This window comes from Contarinia nasturtii, unplaced genomic scaffold (assembly GCF_009176525.2).
Source record: "Contarinia nasturtii isolate CC-2019 unplaced genomic scaffold, AAFC_CNas_1.1 Cnas_scaffold_1182, whole genome shotgun sequence".
Taxonomy (NCBI): Eukaryota; Metazoa; Arthropoda; class Insecta; order Diptera; family Cecidomyiidae; genus Contarinia; species Contarinia nasturtii.
Window position 1 is genome coordinate 2,258,199 of NW_022198526.1, and position 23,232 is coordinate 2,281,430.

General features: G+C 35.4%; 1 protein-coding gene across 4 annotated transcripts in view; it reads right to left on the reverse strand.

Annotated features, from left to right (window-relative positions):
• Window positions 1-23,232, reverse strand: part of LOC116344908 — an 89,578-nt gene that overhangs the window by 2,829 nt on the left and 63,517 nt on the right. For all 4 annotated transcript variants that reach the window (XM_031773770.1, XM_031773769.1, XM_031773768.1 and 1 more), the window contains 4 exons: window positions 6,180-6,461; window positions 5,890-6,103; window positions 5,148-5,804; window positions 4,019-5,069 (listed from right to left, as the gene is read on the reverse strand). In XM_031773770.1, the coding sequence (XP_031629630.1) occupies window positions 4,019-5,069; window positions 5,148-5,804; window positions 5,890-6,103; window positions 6,180-6,461 (2,204 nt within the window). The remainder of the gene's footprint in view (window positions 1-4,018; window positions 5,070-5,147; window positions 5,805-5,889; window positions 6,104-6,179; window positions 6,462-23,232) is intronic.

A 23,232-nucleotide genomic window follows, 5' to 3' on the forward strand; every position in this document is an offset into this window, starting at 1 on the left:
TTGTATCTGTCTACTGTGATCCCAACTACAATCGACTTAAGAATATGTCTAGTTGTGGCTCGTTTTGACATCACAAGCACAAAAAAAAACAACGCGTTGTATAAAAAAAGATCAAAGTTGTTGCTGCTTTTTTTCATAGGCTTTATTGATTGTAAGTACATGACTTTGGCCAGCCAATTGAGCAGAAGGAGATACTTTTTTGATTTAGTTTGTGTATCGTTCGATTCTTGGTATTTCAACTAGTTAAAAGGTTTTGCCGCCAAAGAAAATGCATCTCTTGTTATTTCTATGTTGTGATCTTTGTACAAGCGCTGAAATTAAGTTATATATTCAACATTGAAATCAACAATTTCTGTAACTATACCAATAAATCTGGATTTCGTGCAAATTGTGGTAAATATATGCGCCGAAAGCAATTTTGGCCTGTTAATTAAGTGATTTTTTCTCTCTCTTCCTCTCATTTTTGAGCTAGGGAATTCAAGAATTTTCATTCAGGTTCACCTGTGCTCAGAATGGCACAACACCTCATACCACATACAGATTTGCAAATTCCTTTGTCATAAAAGAAATCTCTTCATTCCATATCGAATGAGGGAAGGTATTAAAAGCTCAATTATCGCGTGATCACAACGACGAACCACAACGACAACGAGTTACTGCAGCCGCATAAATTAATGAATTATTATACCCATTCAGCGATGTCATTGTACGTACATAGAAACGAGGTCTTCCCACGCAACAAAGCCAAAACTCGATACAAACCAACATAACCAATTTTTGGAATCGGATTTGTTTCCCATTACGTTGGTATTTTTTAATTTCGTTTGATTGCAAAATATTGCAGGTTTTACGTTTTCAATAAACGATCGTCGACTGTGCTATAACATTCTATTGCTATTAGCGTTTTTTTTCTCATTTTGTCTCAACCGATAGCATAATAATTCATCCAGAAAATTTGTTTTGAAAGATTTCAAATAGAATTAACAAGCTTGATAAAAAAAATAATTCAACGCCAAATTGACGTGTTTATTCCGAATTTGAATGTATGAAATATGATTTGTTTTAATTAGACAATGGTGAATTCTTAAATCCTCTTACATATTCGTTGTATATATGTTTGTTTTCTTTTTGTCTAAATTCTTTTAAAAGTGTATTATTGGTGCAGGTTCAACTTCTGTACATATCGAAATATACAATGTGAGATTTAATCTTTTTTTACCCTGACATAATTTCAGTGTGACACTTTTATTCAGATTCCCATTCATTTCGGTGCATTTTTATTAATACACATGTTTCTCTTATGCCTATTTGCGGCCAATAAAAATTATGCTCTCATAAATGTAATAATAACAATAATTTTATTGTTGTCACTTATGTTGCCACACCTTGGTTTTATTATCCATTCTACGTTTTCTTTCACACCAATTCCAACGCCAAATGGAACCGATGAAGGAATCTGAATGGAAGTTTATACTTGTCGAACGAATCTAGTTACATAAAAGGAATTGTCAACAGCTCAGGCAAATATTTGGATACAAGATTATTTAATTGAATAAAAGCTTCACCCGAAAGAGTTCAAAAATAACAAAAAAAGAACTAAAAACATCGACTTTTCAAATGTGGACTTTTAGTTTCGATTTTTCAAACGTATCGATTACACAATACAAAACACGACACAATTGATGACAAAAAAAACGAGATAAATTTCAATGTTACAGTCGTAAATCGTGCGCAACAATGATGTGAGAATATTTCCGAGCTCATTTAAAAATTGGCAAACAAATGAGGACAAATAATTAGCATATCGATGATACATTGTTAAAGCGTAAAAACTGTATCGGAAATAAATGTGTATGGGGCACGATTGATTTGTGTGAATGACATTTTAATTGTATGTGACATATTATGTGAGTCTTTACACACAGACACACACGCTCCAATCCAATTAAGATGAAAATGAAACTGAAGCAGAATATTTGCGAATAAATGATCTTTTATTGTTTCGTTAGAACAGACACGTAAATGTTGCTTTCTGAGCGAAAAATTACGCTACGTGTACGTTAAACAATTATTAGAGTTTCATTTTAACATGGAATTCAACCTTGGAATTTTACGTATTTATGGAAAAAAATTACTTTATCGCGACCAACACTTGGGCTAGGCATTGCCGTCTTTGAAAATGGGAACGACGGTTGGTCGATCAATTGATGATTTCGTGGAACTGAAAACAAGTTGACACGAATTGATTCGCAGTTTTCTAAGAAACCCTGACACATCGTTTGTAAGCTAACGAAGTGCGCGGCACGGCTCAATCGAATTTGTTTGGCGCGGTGAGCCGGTGAGTGAATAGCAATATCGTTTTCAATTCGTCTTTGTTTTATTTGCGCTCGCGCTCACACGCACACACTATACTCATCACACGCAAAAAAAATTCTTTACTCCATATTTTTCATAATTGCACACATGTGAGCGAACAAACGGCGAATGCAGTACAATGAACCGAATTCAACGAACGAACAACAACAAAAAATATTGATCCGCAGGCGATTAGACAGCGATTTAGATTGGTTTAGATATACGGCCAATAGAATCATCTCTACAACAATTTTAGCAAACAATGCTCTGTTGCGATTTTATGTAACTCGTATCGTGCCAGCGCGTATTGATATTATTTCCCATTTTTTTATCGATGCCAATAAATCTTTTTAGACAAAACGATTGAGTTTATTTACGCCATGCGCAAGCCATATTTCCAATGTCTCAACCTTTGATAAATGGTATCGAAACAATGAGTAGCTTGCACATATTCTATTGCAAAGGTATTACTCTCTCGCCTACCATGCATCATGCCATTGTTGTTGTGGCCGATTCTCGCTTGTATTGATTGGCACACATGCAAAACCAGTTCCCATCTTCCCAAAGCGTTTGCCTTGCTTTTGAATTTTATTTCGTTTTTCTCTATCTGGCCAATAAATACAGCAAAGCTTTTATACAAACAACTGCGAAGAGTGAAAATAATTTGCATATATAGTTTTTGTGCTCGTCTTCACTTTTTTGACGTTTATTTCTATAATTGCACGCGTTTAGTCGTTGTTTTGATGAATATAGTGTGTAGAATGTTGTTTACAACTCTTAACTACATTTTTACGATCATGTTTGTTTTTTTTTGTTGCATTTTTTAATGAGAAAATTAAATAAAGATTTCGAATAGTCAGTTTATGAGTTATTAAATCTAGACAATGAATGTCTTTTCATCATCACTATGATTTTCCAATAGAAAACGAATCTACTCCTTATGTCAACAATTCCGCAGAAATTCAAAGTGAAAAAAGAAGTAAAAGTGACACAAATAATTTTGACGCAGTCAATAGAAACGAGTTTATATTTCTATGCTGAAGATGTTTGTCGATTCGCCTTGATATCATATGGCACATAAAGTGCAAATTTTGTCATCATTTTTACCATACGATTCACACTGACCGTAAATCTTTTTGATTCAAACTCGTAATCGTGACATTCGAATGATTTTTCATTCTTCAAATAATCATCAATACTGATTATTCACAAGGTATTTTTAAATCTAAGATTTAAAACGAACGATCAGGTTTATGATTTTATGTTATGTTGAAATGTAAATCTCAGCATGTAGTATATGTCAAGTGAGCGGCTTGACTGAGTGCTTTTTGTGAAACTCCATTACCGAAAATTAAATACCATTAACCAGATTTAAAAAAAAAACAGGTTTCACTTCGATATGCAAACGCCGATGATGGTTTTTGCAGTATTTTTTTTTTTTTTCGCAGAAAAAGAAAACAAAAACATTTCGAACGTATCGTATGTTTAAGTAAAAAAATTTAATTATAAATGGGTGACTTTTTGATCGCCCCAAGTATGGAAAGTATACATTTAGCAAGTGGAAATGTGATTGGCAGTTTTGAGCCATTGTTTTGAACAAAAAAAAAAGAAAAGAAAACGAAATGTGAAAATGAAGAGAGGATAAAATGCACATTGCACATACCTGTTTGGACTGTAGACATCAACGTCTTCTGAACGTTGGCGTTGTGATTGATATCGTTGTGCACGTTGTGTTCCTTCGTACTTGTTTTCCTTGCCATAAATACTTCCAAGGTACGGATTTTCTCCCAAATAATATTTTGGTTTATCTACTGCAGCTGTCATTGTTTTATTTTCCGATAAATTTCTACGATCGATTGTGCGCTCACCACCACCACGTCTACTGCTCACAATGCTTGAGTCACGATTGCTTGACAGTGGCGCTGTTGACAACGATGTTTGCCCAATGTGATTGTCGATCACATTATACTGTTGATACGTTGAACCGCCATTCACACGACCGAATGGTTGCTGCTGCTGCTGCTGTTGTTGTTGTTGGTGCTTCACCGATTGTTTGCTATTTTGCGGTGACAATGGCTGTTTCGCTTTCGTTTTCGATTTTCGGTCTACACTTGCCGAACGAATTTTACCGACTAATTTGCGTAGAGAATTGCTGATCGTCGCACCAACCGTGTTCTTCTTGATCGGTGTTGTTTGTGTTTCAATTGTATGCGTTGATATGGGTCGCGAAAGTTCAGATGACGATGCAAATCGTGTTTTCTGATACATTTTCTTCGGATTGCTGCGATAGTGTGTGGTTGGCGATGGGACCGGTGAAATTGAACGGCTGCGATTTGGTGGTGAATAGTCGGGCGCCGGTTCACGATGCGTTGGCTCAAAATCACGTGGTGTTGTTTCAATGATACGCATTTTCTTTTCGCGTTTTCGTTGTGGCACTGTCGGTCGAACTAGGTCGGGATCATACGCTTCGGGCGTTGGGCTTCGGATACCGCTATCAGGTGTACATAATGGCACCGTTTTTGGTGATCGAGGCTCTGTAAAGTATGTAGATGATGAAACATAGGCCGAATCATCTCGTTGAATTGTCGATGTGTTGTATTTAACGGGGTCTTTGTAGAGTTTCTCTTCTTCGCCACTATCTCTGATGAACGAATCCTCACGCATCGGCGTATTTCGTATATAACGCAAATCTTCGGTTGAACCTTTAACGTAACCTAAATTGAGAAATCGATTAATAAACGATGTGTAAAATGAAACTTTGTTTTGAAATGTTTGGCAATGTTTTTACTAACCGGAATCTTCGCGATGCAAATAGCTTGATTGTTGCTTTTTCGATTTGGCATAGAGATCTTCTTTTGAATCGTGTCGCGGTCGAATGTCAGTGCGTGAACCACTCATATAGCCCAAGTCTTCTTTTTGTGTCTTTAAATCGCCGCGAGATCCATATCGATTGTCGGTTTTGATATTTTTCTTGCGTGTATCATCATCCGATTTCACAATATCCTCTTTATAACGATTTGCAATTAAATCTTCTCGTGAAGATACATGACGCAAGCGGTTACGTTCTAGTGTACCCTTCAGTTCATCTTGGAATGTTTTCGTAGAGAATTTGCGCGGTGTGGTTTCTTTGCGTTCAGACCACCCAGTAATACCTTGGAAATATTTTTGAGGTTTTGGCGCTTCCTTCGGCTTAATGTTTGAATGATAGACACCGTTGCTCAAGGTCGGCAATGGCTCGTCGGCCGACACAGGCGACGCATGATTTGATTTGATAGTAACGTTGAAGAAAGATTCCTTCTTTTCGCTTTCCTCTTCTGTCGAATCAGGCGATCGGCCATCACTACTGCCAAAATGACTTTGCAGCCACTTGATGGTCTCATCTTTGCGAGTCTCTTCTTCTTTTTCAAAATCAATTGCACGATCCTTACGTTCTCGTTCTAAAAACGCTTCTGGAAAATGTAATTTTTCCAAAAAAAAAAAAAATGATTTTTAATATCAAAATCACCATGTTCGTTCAACAAACGTTTCAATTACCTCGATGTTGTTGTAATAAAGTTTTCTGTTGACGACGCGCTTTGCGCACACGATCCGATAAACTGTCCCAATCAGATGCATCCTCTTTCGGACCCGACCGCTCGATGTCCTCGGTTTCAGCTAGATATCTCATTTCTTTTCCAATTGTTTTACCATCAGCCACATACTCTACTTCTTGTTCATCACGACGCTTTGAGAATCGTTGCGATGATTCCTGTGTGCGTGTGTGTTTTTGTTCAAAAGTAATGAATGCATTTAACATCAATTTATTAAAACGTTTCTTCACTTACCTTGTGTTCGACGCGCTCTCGACTGCCAGTGGAATGATCGTCTGCCTCGGGCAATTCGTCGTCGTGAAATTCTTCGTGTTCAGTTGTTTGTCTTTTCTCTGTAACTAGTGTGCCATCAGGTTGTGCTGAACATTTCAAATCGGTGTCTTCGGTATCGATTATTTTTCGTGCCTTCGTTGAGTGATGAATAAGTCGGGGCCCCGTTGGTATTAGCTGCTTTTGTGCTTCCGGTGATAGCAATTCCTGTATTTCGACGCCGTTGTTTACTGCGTTGACGTATGCCTGTCAATCAAAGAAAATGATAATAGCATTAGGTTGCGTGTAATATCCAATAATTTTTAATATTTAATTAATATATTTGAAGAAGAAAAAAAAGCAATTCATTAAACTCAAACCGCATGCAAATTCATTTAATACTCAAACATGTTTGCCTGCATACTCGCATTTGTTTTTATTCAAAGAAAAAACCATAAAGAGATATTAATGTGGAAATAAATGGACTTAAACAACGTACTCGTGCTGAGATTATGTCTTTCACCGATTTTAATTTGCATAAAAACTAGGACCCAACGAAAGATATTAAGAAAAACGGGTTACATACACACATTACTTTTCAATAATAATAATATGTGATTAAAGCTTGACCAAGCAATGAAATGAACGTGCGACGCACTTTCACCGTTCGAGAAGAAAAAAATGATTTCGTGTCATATGTCATGTGTCACTGTTACAACGATTAAACTATGTGAATCGTCATCGCCATATCAATAACTATAATTTAAATGCGGATGACAAAAAAAAATCATTTTAATTTTAACATTCCAAATAGTCGATGCTCATGAGTCGAATGCCATTCAATTTGTTCCATCTACTGCGGATTTTTTTTTTTTTTGTAACTTTTCCAGACAGCAGTTCGCAAAAAGCACACACAAACTCGTTCCATACATTTCAATTGATAAATTGCAGACATACACGTATCGCACCTCGCGCGCGCGCTCGAGCGCACCATTGTCAATTTCCGGCTTTCAATTTGTTGTGTTATGGGAAACTAGTTTGTGCAGAGCAATTGGTGAAGCATCAAAAGTGGAAGAATAATTATTGAAATTTTATGAGAATGTAGTGTGCAATAATGATCTTCATTGAAAGTGAACAACAAGCACCAATACATAACCGTCATTTTTTTATTTATGGTTTTTTAAAATACGAATATTTCATACTGCAAGCGACAGATGATAGCCAACAAAACTGACCTGTTTTACTCCATAAAATAAATGAACTAACTACAACGATGCAGCGAATTTACGTTGCAAAATCGAATAATTTGTAATATTTTATTTAAATGTCAACGCAGTCATTGTTGCCGCTGCGCGTTGCAGATATCGCTTATTCATTGACCATACCACACTCAATCGATTTGAATTTAGATACAGAGAAATGAAATCGAATGGGAATTAAGTTATACACATGCATCCAAAAACTAACTCGAATTTATTACTCGAAAATATATCGTTGCCATTAGTGAAGCGCAATGACGACGACGGCGGCGGCAGCTTCTTCTTGAAGCATTCCATCGACGTTGTCGTCGTCGGTGTTGATTCAATTGAAATTGAATCCCCTGCGCTTAATCTTTTTCGCAAACAACGATCAAATCTTTTATAAAATTTGAATTCGGTACGAGAGGCGAAAAACATTCACTTTCTATTGCAATCGGGAAAATGGTATGCGCTCGCATCGAACAAAAGCGATGGAAAACGATGTAAAAGTCAAATGTCTCTTTGTTTATGGTTATGAATTTTGTATTTGCTGTGCGAGAGAGCGTTGGAATGATTCTTTAGTTTATTTTAATTTTTTGCCTTCATATTCGCTTCGTATTCCATTAAATTTTCATGCATGTGTCGGTTTGGTTCATGTCTAAACTCCAAGAAATGCATTCCATTTATGGATTATTATGGGATACGAGATGTACAATGGCTGTTTACTAGCAACAGCAACATGTTCACCTATTTGCTTCTTTAAATATTCCTTCTGTGTTATACAAGTGATGAAAACAACAGTACCAAAAACCGAACTACACCGAACAAAAAAGAAAATGTAAACTTTTATATTCATAATGCGAGAGTTACACCATTATGGAAGTTTGGTTGTGTTGTTGTTCAGATTTGTGTTTTTGTTTTGATGTGATGCCGGTTGTTAGTGCTTCAATGTTTTATTTATTTATTTAGTGTGTTCGTTACAAAAGAAACAAGATTCCAAATCATCGACGGAATAATTTCGCATGAATAAATCGCATCTTGATTCGCTACGGATTTAGTTTTAAACAGCGATGCGATTGATGTTGTGTGTACAAAGTTTAAAATTACACACACACACTTACACTCACGCCAACTACGCATGAAATTATCTGGGCGATTGGTTTACTGGGAAATGTTTTCGCTTTTCTCATGTCGTGTGTCCGACCGAGTTATGTAATAGAATGTCGTGAACGAAATCGAAAATGTATGCATGTCATTCGGGTGCAACTATCGTGACCATTATAATAATGACATCAAATTCATTGGAATGCGCTATACTCAATCGATGGACATGCCTGTTTGTGCAAAGAAAAAAACTGAGTTTTCGTTTAGAAGTGAATAAAAGATTATGTGTATTTTATAGTTTACGGTTGCCAATCGAAAGATCAAACGATATTCGACGGTAAAAAGGTTTAAAACATGAATAATTGGGGTCTGCAGCCGATTATTTTTGCCGATTTCTGTGCATCACGTCATGCAAGGTACAAAATGTTGATAGCATTATCACACACACATGGCATAGTTTTTCTACTTGTATTGAATGATGCTTCTGCATGAACAAAATCGACAATTATATAATCATTTATATTTAACGCGATGGAAGAAAATAAGTGCACAGTGCAGCCTACCAAAACATGTGAATAATGAACATTGATCGCTTCCCAAATGTTGCACCATTGTTTTGCCATGTATTGGCATTCAGTTGCTGTTCATTTTTCGCTGCAATTTCGGTGTGAACTTTTTCGCCCGTTTGAATGACGCAACCAATTTATTAATAACAATTTGCAAAATATTTTCAGTGCCCAATTTAAATGGTATTGATCGCAATACCAAAATTGAGAGTGAAAAATCATACATTGAGTTGACTGGGAAATGGCGAGCATTAGAAAGGCAGGAAATCGATCCAGTTTCATCAAAATGCATATTATTATGCTGCATTTTCGTGCATTCGAAGCTGGTAGCATGGATTTTTATGGAAAATATATACTTATAAAACACACCGAGAACCACCTGAATCACTTTCATTTTATTCAGTGCCCGTCGATGTAGTCGCTGTCGACATTCGATTGATTCAAAAACAAAGCTTATAATCTTTGTTCGATTGCGCTATTTATGCACAGACAAAAAAAAAATGAAATAAAATATATTCCGTTTGTTGTGCACATACAATACACGATCTCACTCATATTCCATGGCCATTAAGCAATCAAAAGAATGCGTCGACTATTCAAGCTGATCCTATCAACAGAAAATATGTTTTCAGCATAGGTTTTCTCGTCTCCAGTAAAATTGAAACTGAAAATTAAATATGCATAAAAATAAACGATTTTCCCTTTCGATCGTCTGCATTGTGTGTGTGTTTTTTGTTTTTGTTGTTGTTTATTCAAGGTAGAGTGCTTACGCACACGCATTTCATTTTTTATTCTTCATTGAATCAAAAGTAAGACATACAGACATCAAGTTGATCAAGTTTGGTTTGCCGGTATTATTTCGTTTGTTGATTGAAAAAATAAATAATAATAATTTCATGAAATGAAAATGTATTCGAGCGTCGCCATTCGCGTTCCATTCGCGATTAACCTGGTCACTTAAACGGTAGAGTCATACAACAAAAGAAAACAAGCAGAGCACGCAAATTGCCATAGACGGATGAAACTGGCTCGCATTTATTATAATGCGTTATTCATAGATTTGAGCGAATGCACATTCACACACATAATTATGGAAATATCGTGTGCACATATTGCTCTCTCTCGGTCCGGATATATGTATAGTACGAGAAAACTTGCAAACAAACAAATCCAATATGAAAAATAATATCGGCAAAAAAACACACACACACACAGCCATTGCGCTGAAGTATACAAAAATTCATTGAAAAATTATCGTGGTTTATTTATGAAGTGCACCACTGTAAAGTGACCATAAAAATATTTTTTTACCGTCGAAGAAATCAAATATATAAGTAGAAAGATCAGCGGGAAAAAATTAATTGGCCACATTCCCTACGCATTTATTTATAGACGGCACAAACAATGCATAGTTCGCAGTACGCTTTTCATGTTTTCCAACCACGAAAAAAGTCCATAATTTTATTTTCGATCGCTTATCGATTGATTCACCATTTTTCCCCAGTGTATGGTACATATGGTATCCAATTGTGGAAATCATCGAAACTGATGGTTGAAAAAAGCAACGCACACACATATTGCAACCGTCAAATTTAGTCCATGGAATATTTTAAGGTCGCAAAATTTCATTTTTGCTCGCTTTTGTGAATCGTATGAGTGATAGGTTTTTGTGCACTCATCGAATATTTGAGCGGGTATTGCATCAATATTTGTATGAATAATTTAAATTATTGTTATTATGGAGGAAAAAAATGACGCACATTGGTCAATGAACGTAACCAGTATGCGATTCATTCGAAAGGGTTTTTTTTCGGAATTTCATACATGATGGATTTACATTTGAATTAATTGTGAAGTGCAGCTCGAATTTATCTATATAAAGTAATCAGTATGGTGCTTTTTGGCCACATTTTTCTATAAAAAAACGTGAATCCCATTATATTTGATTGAATGACCCACGTTGCGTTTTTTCGTTTTTAAATGAATGGTGCACGTTGAAAATTACTTTGAACCATATCAATTTTCGTAATCCTGCATTGAATCAAGGTTTTGTTTTTAAATTGACAAAATTAAAATGCGTATTGCGAAGGGCAGTCGAATTGAAAATGTTGATATTTGTACAATATACAACATTAAAATTGTCTATTGAGTAAATTGAATACAAACAAAATGTTAAATCAAATAAATAGAGCAAAAAAAAAAACAATAGCCGATGGCATTTAACATTTTGTTATTTAAAATAAGTGAAAAACAGCAACATTTATGAATTGCTCCAAACGTGCATTAATCAAAATAATAATGGTCTGCACTGGAATAAATTCATTAAAATAATGGTGATAATTTATCAACATTGCTTGTGTCTTTCACCGTTTAGCGACGTTCCAATTTGCAAAATGATTGTTTTGTTTGCACACATTTATCCATTTCATTTTGGATGAAATTTTCGTTGAGACCTTTAGCTCAGCGCGGTGCGGTGTGTACGTGATAAAATGAATCGCTTTGATATTAGCAGTTGATTTGGGATATTATTCAAAATGGCATGCTGTTCACAAATAATTTGTATTTAGTTTGTCAATTGTTATTTGTATTTATTCATGTTCTGTATGTGCTCACTGCTCATTCTGCACTGATCTATCGCACTATTGTTCATGTGTTTTTTCTTTTCGTTCAACCACCAAACACCGACCATATTTGAGTAATGTAATAAATCCATTTGCAAAATAAATAATGTTATTAAGTTCAATTCCGAATGGCACAAGGTTAAGATCAATTTCACGAATCTAACGGTGCTTCAATAGATCAACCAAAACGAATTATCTAAACGACAATGTAAAGTGGATGAAGCAAAAAAAAAGCGAGCACAGAACCATTGGGCCGTAAAACAAACTCAAACGGAATGAAAATAAAATAAAATATTATAAATCAATGTGAAGCAAAGTGTACATATGCGCCTGTCTGCACGAAACAAAATGCACACATTCCAAGAAAACATGCACTTTAATCACAAAAAAGCATCGATTTTCGTCGTATTTTTTTTCGTGTGCTGCTGCTTTTTCGTTGTTCGGTTGTTAGATTTTTGAGAGTGTGTGTTTGTGCTTTATTTTCTTGGTTAAACGATAACATGAGCTGCAAAACTAGTGTTTGCACGAGAAGGCGCTTCCTTAAACATTGTGTGCACAATGAACCAAGTGCTCAAGAATTCGACAATAATAAAACCATAAATAATGCGGTCCGCGTCATTTGTTTGTACACTGCAACATGCAATAGAAACTGTAACAGTTTTGCTGGTTTTTCTCTCTCCTTTTTTTTTTGTTCTTCTTGTTGCTGTTGTGCGATTCTACAGCGAATAAGATACAAAACATGCTGCAACCCGTGTTCAATGTGCGCTAACATTGCACAGCGTTATGTTTTTCGAACGGACGCGCGAGCATTTTTTTCTCCTCTCCACTCTCAGTCAAACAAGCGGAAAAATGCACTCCACACGACAATAATAATGAAACGAGAGAGTGAGAGCCCAGTGCATAACTTTGATAATGCCAACCACAATAAATAACATCGCAACGTTTTTTTCCTTCCTTCAAAACGTTTGACACACACACACACGCTGAAAAGAAATAACAGTTATTTGAATATCATGCAGCAAATCTCAAACTATACGAAATGGTAACGAAATAATAGTTCTTTTTGCAACTCCAATAACTAAATCATACATTTTAGAAATAGTAAAATGGCAACAGATTCTTTAAACAGTCACCTTACAAACCGTATCGGTTCTTTCAATCGATACAAAATGGAGAGAACACAAAACCAATCCAATTGTCTATTTGTGGCTCTCTTTTTTTAATACCAACATGAACTTGCATTCAAGGAGCATTGCATATTATCTAGCCGAACCACCTGACCTGAAACCAAATCGGCTATGCTTAGACTATAATGGTGTACATGTACGGAATTGCCATAACAAAAAAAAAATGTTTTAACGAGATAAAAGCGATCACATGTTTCCTCCGTACGACAGATTTGCAACTATGTGCACTGACACGAAACACGAACTAAGCAAATGCCTACTGGAAAGTGTCCTCTTAGAAGTTTTTTTTCTATCTTCTAGCATTCTTTTCAGAACGAAGTAAAGCAATGTGGCATTTGATAGAAAATGCGAAACAGGAAACATCAGCGATTTTTTTAAATGTTGCATCAAACGAAGTGGATACGATACATATAGTTAATTACCAAGTTAAATTTTTGCATTAATAGAAAAAAAGAGAGTTGTAAATGATTGTTACATAACTGCTTAATAGTTAAAGCTTGAGCCTAGGGCATAAATTGTAAATTTAATAAAGTCAATGAATATTTGTCACATTTTATGAGCAAATCAATGGAGTTTTGCAAAGTGAAAAATGTTTCACAAAAGCACGAAATGCGCGATGATAAATTGAAAGTTAAGCAAACGGTTTTAAATTGTTTGCGACTGTCGAAAACAAATTTAAATGGCTTTGATAGTTAGTATTTTTCGTGATCCAGTGAACACGATAATAAAATTACATTTCGTTTCACATAAATTCGCCCATTTTTCACTTTTGTGTGTGTTACAAGTGAACAGTATGAACGAGTGGCAAGCGGCTTGTATTGAATGAATGTGCCTTCTTGGGCAATGTGTGTTGCGATAAATGAATAAAATGCTTTTCTATGGCGACAAAACGAATGTAAGAAGAAAAGTTTCCAGCAAAACATTGTGAATTACACTTGTAGGCTGAACTGATTTTTCAGTCAACATCAACAGCAATCGGCTATAAAGTATTGTACGGTGTTCCAGTTCAAAATATTGGCATGTAAATTGAATGTTGTGCTTGCGCTCGCGTTCGCACGAGACTCACCAAAGTGCTTGTGATTTAAAGAGATATTACATACACCGCACTAAGTACATATGCATGCCGTGCAATGCCACTCAAGTCTCTTTTTCCATTCCGAGACTATTTTTAGTTCGCCACTCGATTATGGACCCGAAAGTGGCAAGGAGAGCAGAGCGAGAACAGAAAAAAAATATAAAACAAATACACTCTTGTCGATATGCCATTTGTAAATCGTATCTCTATTTTGTGGTGATCAATTTACACAAGTCTAGGCCTCTGATTTGGTTGCCCTGCTGGAAAGAGAGCAGAAAAAAAAGAGTACAGAGGAAACCAAAGGTCGTTCACAAAGTCACACAGACACAACGAACCACAAATCAATTGTACGATAAAAAAAGACTCTATATGCACTAACAACCTGCCTCGAACAGCAATTGTATACTGAATGAGATGTAATTTGTAAACGGACGATTTTTCGCTCTTTCTTTGCACCATTTGTATACAATTGTGTAACTAGTGTTGATAGTCTTAACCTCCGTGAGCCAAATTGAATCGCGTTCGATGATGCATTTGTCTTCTTCTGCTTTGGCCATTCCCGGCCGGAGATTTAACATATTCTGAAATTCACAATTGCGATCCGGCCTATTCATTATGAACAGGTAAAATTGTGCACGGGTGAAACACAATTCAATGCTGAAAATGTATTCGATTTCAAAAAATTCTGATTCGGATCAAATTCCATTGGCATTTGAAATGTGAAATAAAAAAATATTGAACTCATTATTGATATAAAGTAATTATACGAATTCCACGACTTTGTACGTGAAATGAAATATCCAAACCGAAGGTGAGTGTCGTTGATGCGATCATAATATATAAAACTTGATACATTCGACTACAATCATTTTTGTTTAACATCCCAAGTGCTAATGTACACACACATACATACAATGTGTTTTTCGATTTTCAGCATGAACATGCAGCTATTGATTCGTCATCGCAAATGCGTCTAATGTATTGAAAATCAAACACACTCGCGCCCATCGCAATATCGAATTGCATGCAGGCTGTAAAACACAACCAAATTGTGCCAATTTACCGCATAGCTGCGTGACTTTGTTGCTTTTTTATGCTTTCTCATTAGTGCTGTCGCAAATGCTATCGCGGTTTTGAATTCGTTCGGTTTGATGATAGAGGGAAAAAAATCCATCTGAATACGGAAAGTCTTCATGGAACGTATGCACGCTTTGCGTGGTATGTCTGTTTAATTTGTCTGTTTATTTCACTGCACACGAAATATTCCAACATTTGCGGTAAATTAAAAGAGAAACTACCAATAAATACACGGCCCGAAGTGATTTTTTTCTGCTTCATAATGCTGTCAACTTCTTTAAATGAAATGAAAAGAAAAACACGACCCACAACACTTTCGATTGGCAAGTGGAAAAAATCGCATTTTGTTGATACCACACATGTGTTTTGTTTCCATGGTGTGTTATCTATATTGAAATGGCCACACTCAAAGATAAACACACTTGTGCATCGATTGTGCATAAAGCGTGCCTATTATTTGAACAAATGAAATTCTGAAATTGGCCATTTTATTTAATTTCTTTTTAACAGTAGTTTTGGCCAGGTTTCCAATTTGTTTAGTAATGCCATTTGGCAACGTGGAACTTTTGGCAAATAATTGTTTGGAACGTCGTTCAAAGCAGGAGAAAAAAATACGGTTAATTGCAACACCTTTGGCTATCGTGTGAAATGAAAAATATTTCATTTCAAAACAGTAGTTTCTCACATATCTACGATTGGCTAAGAGTCAAGAAATAAACAGGAATCAACGGATAAAAATGCAATCGATTATTTTTCACTTAATTTACAGATTTATTAAAGCTGTGTCTGTACCACACCAAATTACAAACATTTTTGCCATTTGTTACGTAACATTTGAACATTTTAAGTACATTTCAATCTTGGAAACAAACATTTCATTCAAATACACAATAAAAGCTTTGTGTTTCGATATGAATCTCACAGATAAACCTCTTTGAATGTAGAATAAACGATTTTGGTTTTCATAAAATCAATCGTTTGGATTTGCATATAAATATATTAATTTAATCACCGTATCTAAACATTTCTAAAGCATAAATGTCGGATGGAGAACAGCGATAAGATCGCGCATAATTGGTTTTCTTTGTGATGAGTTTGATGAGTTAATTGTCTTATCTACAAATCAAAGACCCACATTTCAGTTATTGTTTGAATTTCAATAGTGATTTTGTTTAGTATTAAAATTGTACTGACGATTTGTAGCAATAGTCTGACCTGATTTTTTTTCGCAAGGTCCAATCAAAATGCCAACTAAATGAATGAGCGTGAAATTGAAATCCCGATTTGTGCGTTTCAAAATGAAATGAACATCCAATACATCTTTGCAGGTGAAGAGAAGAAAAAGAAATTAAATCGCACAAATCAGATCGACAGGTCGAAATGTGATGATTCATAAAAATAGTTTTGAAAACAAATTGAAATGTAGGTTTTGTTGGCGATTATATATTCCGGCCCAATTGAGTGACAGAACTTAGTATTTTCTTCTATATTATGGCGACGCCAAACACGCTAAACAGTGATGAATTAATACTCAACTTATCAAAAAAACTGCGATAAGTAAAATAAAAAACCAACAACAACACGATGTTTGCGTGTTGGATGTAGGTTGAAGAAGTCTGATAAATTCGAAAGTGCTTCTTAATCGGTGGTTGCGATATATATCGAATGTCGTGAATCGCATTCAAGAACCGGTACATACACGCAAAATGCCCAAGTAATTCGACTTTTTTTCTATTCTGTCTGCCGACGTGTCGGTCCATAAATGATGTCCCTCCTCGGTGTCTCTTTGCATTCACAGTACCAAAGTCACACCAAACCACATCTATTAACTATTTCATGCAATGTCTGTTACAGTGATCCTGTTTAAAATGAACATGTCTCAAAAAACGCAATGCCAAATCGAAACAGAGAAACAAAACAAAAAGAGAAAAAAAAGACACACCAAGCTTTGGAAGTAAGTGATATTTATCAATTTCCGTAATACGTCCATTTGCACTTAAATTACTGGCACGGACATGTGCTAAACACAAACGAAAAAAACCCGGTGAAAAAAAAAAACAAAAAAGCAGTCTCTCGGCGCAAGTAATAGAATCCAAGGTGCAAAAGAAACAAAATGCAAAACCAACGAAATCCATCTTAATAAAGCGTCTAAGTGGGTTTATAGGTGGTGTAAATAACGAAGTAACGAATATTACGTCCGCGCGTACAAGTACCTGTCATTTTTGTCTACAAGACGTATTCGATTTTTATTTCGCTTGTTTTGCAGTTCTAGTCTCTAGTCGAGCGCATTTCCCTTTTCTTTCATGTGCTTTAGACGCGCACGCTCACGATTTATCTTTCAATTCAATTTTTCGAAGCAAATCAGCTTTTATGCAATATACAATTTTTCGATTCACAAATCGCACACCATTCGGGCCGGGTTTTTCATTGCATCCAAGCAAAGCTCACATCTCATACCTTTTGAAAATATATTCTATAAATTGATTAAAATATGTGAACTTTCATTGTTTTGAAGGCAGCATCGTAGAACGCCAATTCTAGACACTGCTTGATTTCAATATGCATGCGTCGAGACTGAGAATTCAGAATGAAACAAACGAACGAACGAAAAAAAAACAACAACAACAACAGAGAAGGAAACAATAAAAATGAGATGCGACTTGATGATGTTTTGGTGGGTTTTGAATGAATAGACATTTTCTGTATTCGACTCAGAGCCCAGAAATTTATTATTGGAAAAATGAAAACAACAACTATGTGGCTCGGCTTGAGATGTGTATGTTGAATGTTGATACATCATCAGAGAATGCAATTCTTTTGCAAAAATTGTGTAAGTAATTTATGAATTATTTCAGTGTATTGTGTTTGCATTGTCCGCTCCATTCATTTACCGTGATTGAGTGCATCTTTTGCCCACCGTGTGGGCGAACAATTGATTTGATTCTTGATAGTTGAAAATTGTTTTGCATTTTCTCATTCGCAATCTCATTATTTGCGAACGCGCGCGCGCGAAACATATCGCATGAGTTTTGAATTTTCGGGCTTTATGCACATTTGCACCGAACAATCGTTCATTTAAAACGATTAATGCTATCTAATTTAACGGAAATACATTGCACACACACCAACCAAATTCCACTTGTGCAGTATGATCGATGACGACATTGAATTACACCCGTGAAAGAATTTCTGATTTAAGTATCTATATTCTATGTATGCTCGTAGCCGTGTACGCGAACGAGCGAGTGAGTGAGAGAGGTGGATGCCGCAGAGAAAGATGTTGAAATGATTTTAATGAGGCTTTGCGGAATTTGAAGTATTTATGATCAAGTTGAACATTTTATTGGTTGCTATAAATTCAATTGTTCAAATGGAATACGCCAACGAAATAACCGTAAATAAATGTTACTTTGAAATGATTTCAAATGAATACACACGTTTACTCAATGGTTTATTCCGATTCTGTTTCATTGCATAGACAATAAGAATTTTTCTGTTGTACTTCACGATTGGATGAATCAATTTCAAAATGATTTGAACACAATCGATGAATAAATGAGAATGCAACACTTATGACAAACATTGTTGAAAATTATTTCATTTATTAACTGAAACGAAATACGTTCAGGCATCGAAACAACAAAAAGTAAATTTTTCAATCAAATTTCATCGCAAAATATCTGATAATTGAAATAAATGGTAGTAAGCTAAAGCATCAAGTAAAGCATACAATCATATTGTTACCGTCTTCGCTTTGTCGAATAAACCAGACAAAGGGTACCACGTTATATTGGTGTGCCCCTAGCTGTACATTGTTACATGTCGTTCGGGCACATTTTTCATTGTTCTAGCTAAAGTCCTCAAAGCTCTGTATTCATCGTTATCTATCGCAATGAAAAACATTTTCTGTTTTGTTTTTGCCTATTTTGCTCTCTCTTTTTTTTCAATTTAGATATGACTTTTAATCCATCTGTGGTATTTTCAGCGGATTGGTCGGTGTTTTTCATAAGACAATAGTTAATAGCCTGTTGGGCTTCTTTTTTGCTGCAAAACAAATTAATAAAAAAAAATTCGAATCAGATTTGGATACAGAGAGCTTCAAATTATAGTCATATATCGTTGAGACACACCGACACATCGAGCACGAGTAATTTGCCTTTGACTCTATCAACTAGTGATTATATTGGAAAAAAGAAATATAAAACCGAATGGATTGAGAGAGCGAGAGAGAGAGAGATGGAAGAAAAAGCAACGATTGCAATGTGATTGTGATGCACTACGAAGCGACCCATTCTGTGTGAATAATTGAAGGCTTTGGATAACTTTGCCTGCAAGTACGGAGATTATGTATAAGGAAAAGTCTTATGCAAAAAGAGTTTTGCATGCAAGCACTTATGCATATAATAAACAAAGTGGAAAAAAATAATAATAACATTGTTTGGCGTTACAATTGATGGATAGACATTAAACGTCTTTTTCAATGGTATCAAACTGGTGAGCAGATCGTCTTTATATTTTCAATTTCGTTTTTCACTTTTCATATAAAAAACAACGCGGCCGTATTGTGCGTATTTCAATGGCAATCCACTTTATTTGTTGCGTGTTTTTTTTTCTTTACACCATCTACTATTTGGCTTTATTACGCTCATTAAAATTGATTATATTTTTTAAGCATTACACGCATGTTGAAATCATCACATCAACACCGAAATTTGCGCTAAGTAGTTTCACTGTGTGTGTTTTTTATTCATTCATTTTGCTATACTTCTGTATTGTGTGCCCTACGATCAGAGTCTGGATCTGAATGGAAACTCATTTAACCTTCACACATAATCAGCATTTAAAATGATTCAACAGAAAAATTTCGCTAGAATTGTCGTTTTAGCATTGTGTCGGTTCTATTGTCGAGACCATCAATTGTTTGAATCTTTCGCTCTCACGCGTTCATCCGACGGAAAATAATTTGAATCAATCTAAAATTCGATTTTTTTTTCTTTTTCTCTCGCTTCACTAAAGCCAATATGCAGTGGAAAAAAATGTGAATTTTTTAATCAGGAATCAGACGGTTTTTTTCTTTGCTGCTCCTCTGCCAAGCTCTTGATAATGATGAGTAACTAATGTGCGCAGTACCTTTTTAAAGAAATGGTAACCGGCCGCCTTTGTACAACCAGAATCATCTTCTAGAATGCAATTATTTTTTTAGTACGACAGTAAATTCTTCGGCTTTTTTGGTTAATTTAAAAGTGCATCAATGGATGCCTGCCCATAATGAATGCTAATACACTAACATTACTCGACTTCAATCCGCTACTTATATACATATACAATTATAACGTTGCGATCACAGTGTGAGTGTTGTGTTTTTCATTCGATTTTTTTGTTGTTGTTGTTGGCATGCTCGAAAATCATTTTGCGATTCAAGCGTTTGGCATTTTCCATTTCGTTTATCTGGAATGGCACATCGGCAACAATCCATTCACAATGTTTTGTGTCGGTCTGCAATGCGAGAATTGCATTTGTCTGTGAGCGAGAGAGCAATGAGCAATGTTATCGTTTTGGTTGTTGGATTATTGCTTACTTATTTCTCTAGAAAATAATTTATAATTACTAGTTGAAGCATAAGTTTTATTATGTGTTTTTGACCATTGTTTTCTGTTATTTCCCCATCGGTTAGTTAACCATTAAATTAGTCAACGATGTGGTTCGTTTAAGTTTTCACTCATTCACTCTCTCTCTATCTCTATCTCTTTTCTTCATCACGGCATGTACAGAGAGAGAGAGAGAGAGAGAGAGAGAGAGAGAGAGAGAGAGAGAAGGAAAACCGATGTAACAAATGCGGTACAATAGCGGTCATATTTCTTGGGTTCTCTTCCGACGTTATTTTCTACTTGACTACCAAATGCTGATCTATCGCCGCGGTCGTGTCGATATGTTGAATGTGCACATGTGAAAATGTTTATGAAGATCATTCAGATAATTGGCTGCAATTCATTCTCATCGCTGTTCTTGTTCGGTTGCACCGGGTAAAATATTAATATAAAAAAAACGAAACAGTGAATAAAATCAATGCGAAATATCATTTGCTATTTGGAAATCAAGTCGGGTAGAAAAGTGAGATTGGCCATAAAAAGTGGGAAGATTATATTTCTATTGCACTTGACGATTGCAGTGGCCGGTGAAATAAGCGTATGCAACAATCATTACATTTCCCGCCAACCGCGCTGCCGATCCACCGATGTAAGTGGTTTTCCTTTTCGTTTGGCGTACATTTTTATCTTTATTATTATATCGATTTCGGTTTTTATTTCAATTGTTGAAATGTGTATGCTTTTACACTTGTAATTATGGTCATCATTTCGAAAGCATACTTATATGCGAGTCATTTGCGTTAAATGGATTTTGTCTCTGCGGCGTTGTTGTTTGTGGAACATAATTGATAAAATCACTGGTTAAAGCAATTAAGAAGATTCGCTACAACTTCAGACCACTTTTTTCTGTTTTTCTGCTTTTTTATATATGTTTTAGAGAATTTAAATTAGAGTTTCGTTTATTCACACCAATTATTCATGGTTATAAATACAATTTAGAATGACTGAGCGATATAAAACGATGACGTGTAGGAAATAATGACAAATTTAGTCGCAAAGTCTAGAATATTCAGTAGGGTTCGCCAATTTAATTAGCATCGGTCATACCAATAAATAAAAAATAGCCAAACAACTGGAATACAATCACATTTGCCTTTTTCGTGTTTGCAGCCTTGTTATAAGGCAAAGCACAAATTCATAGCAAAGACTTCTAACAAACATTAAAAGATTCCATCGAAAGAATGGCTGAACATGTAAGGCATATATGTTGAATTCATATTTAATTGTTGAAATCAATTGATGGAAATGGAGTTTTGCGACAGTGTGCTTCTTAATAGCAAGTGATTCACTCAATCAACTTCAATCCATTACGTTATACTTTCAAGTATTCATCACTAAGAGCTAATTGCTTGCATACGGCTGCCGTGTAATAGAATTTATCGCATTTCTAATTACACGCACTTATTCAATTCAATTGCCAAGATTATGGACATTTCAGCTCCGTTTATTTTCTACGTCGACACTGTGGAATTTTCTTTGATGCCATAAACGGTGGCGAACGCAAAATTCGCATTAGACAAAGTGGAATCTCACATTTTCAAGGTCAGTGTACTTGCATTTTTCTCTCATCATTGTGACAGTCAAAACGGTTGAAACTATGTTGGGCTGGACCCAACTTGGATACTCAATTCCATATACAAAAGTTTATCCAACAACCATGAATGATGATCAGGTCCATAATTGAATTTGAGAAAAGTTTTGTTATATTTTCATACATAAATTTCAACTGTATCAAATCAAATCACAATAATTGCAAGCAAAAACTCATAATTGCATCGAAACTAAATGCGGATGTGTAGAATGCACAATGTGACATCGAAGTTGAATGTTGGTCTTATGGACATAACAAAGGCACATTTAAAGCAAAATTTGCCGTTAATTTTATGGTAAGAGCAATCTGCTCGAAATGATATGCAATATTCATAATATTCATATGACTTGTATGCTCCCAATTCGGTTTGTTTGTGAAAATGCAATGATCGTCGGTTGCGTCGAAACAATAGAAATAACAAGAAATGAACAATGCAAATTTAATTAAGTTGCGTTTGAAAGCGAGAGAGTTGCAGTTTCTAACTGGTCGGCAATCGAGTCAAAATGAAAAAAGTTGTGTTCACTTCATGTGATTTCGATGTGCATATGTACACATGTCTTGGAGTCCATGAGTCGTACACGAAAGCAAACAAAGGAAGTGAAATGCCTTATCAACTGGTAGCAAACATCAAACCATGTCAAGTTAATTAACAGCGCACAAAACAACCGAAAGACAACTTTTCTCGTCAGCAAATGCTCTTGTCGGAGTTTCTAGATTTCCCTGCACCTTTTACGCCAAAGAGTTTCTATTCATATAGCTGCGTGTTTATGTGTGTATGTCTATTTTTTTATTCTTCTTCTTCATTTATTTCGTTTCGTGGAAAAGAAACGACAGCGTCTCTCACTTCTTTCTGGTAAATCTGGGAAAATGTCTCAAAAGAAAGAAACGCGATACTATTTCCAAGTGAAAGAATTTTCTATAATTGGCAAAG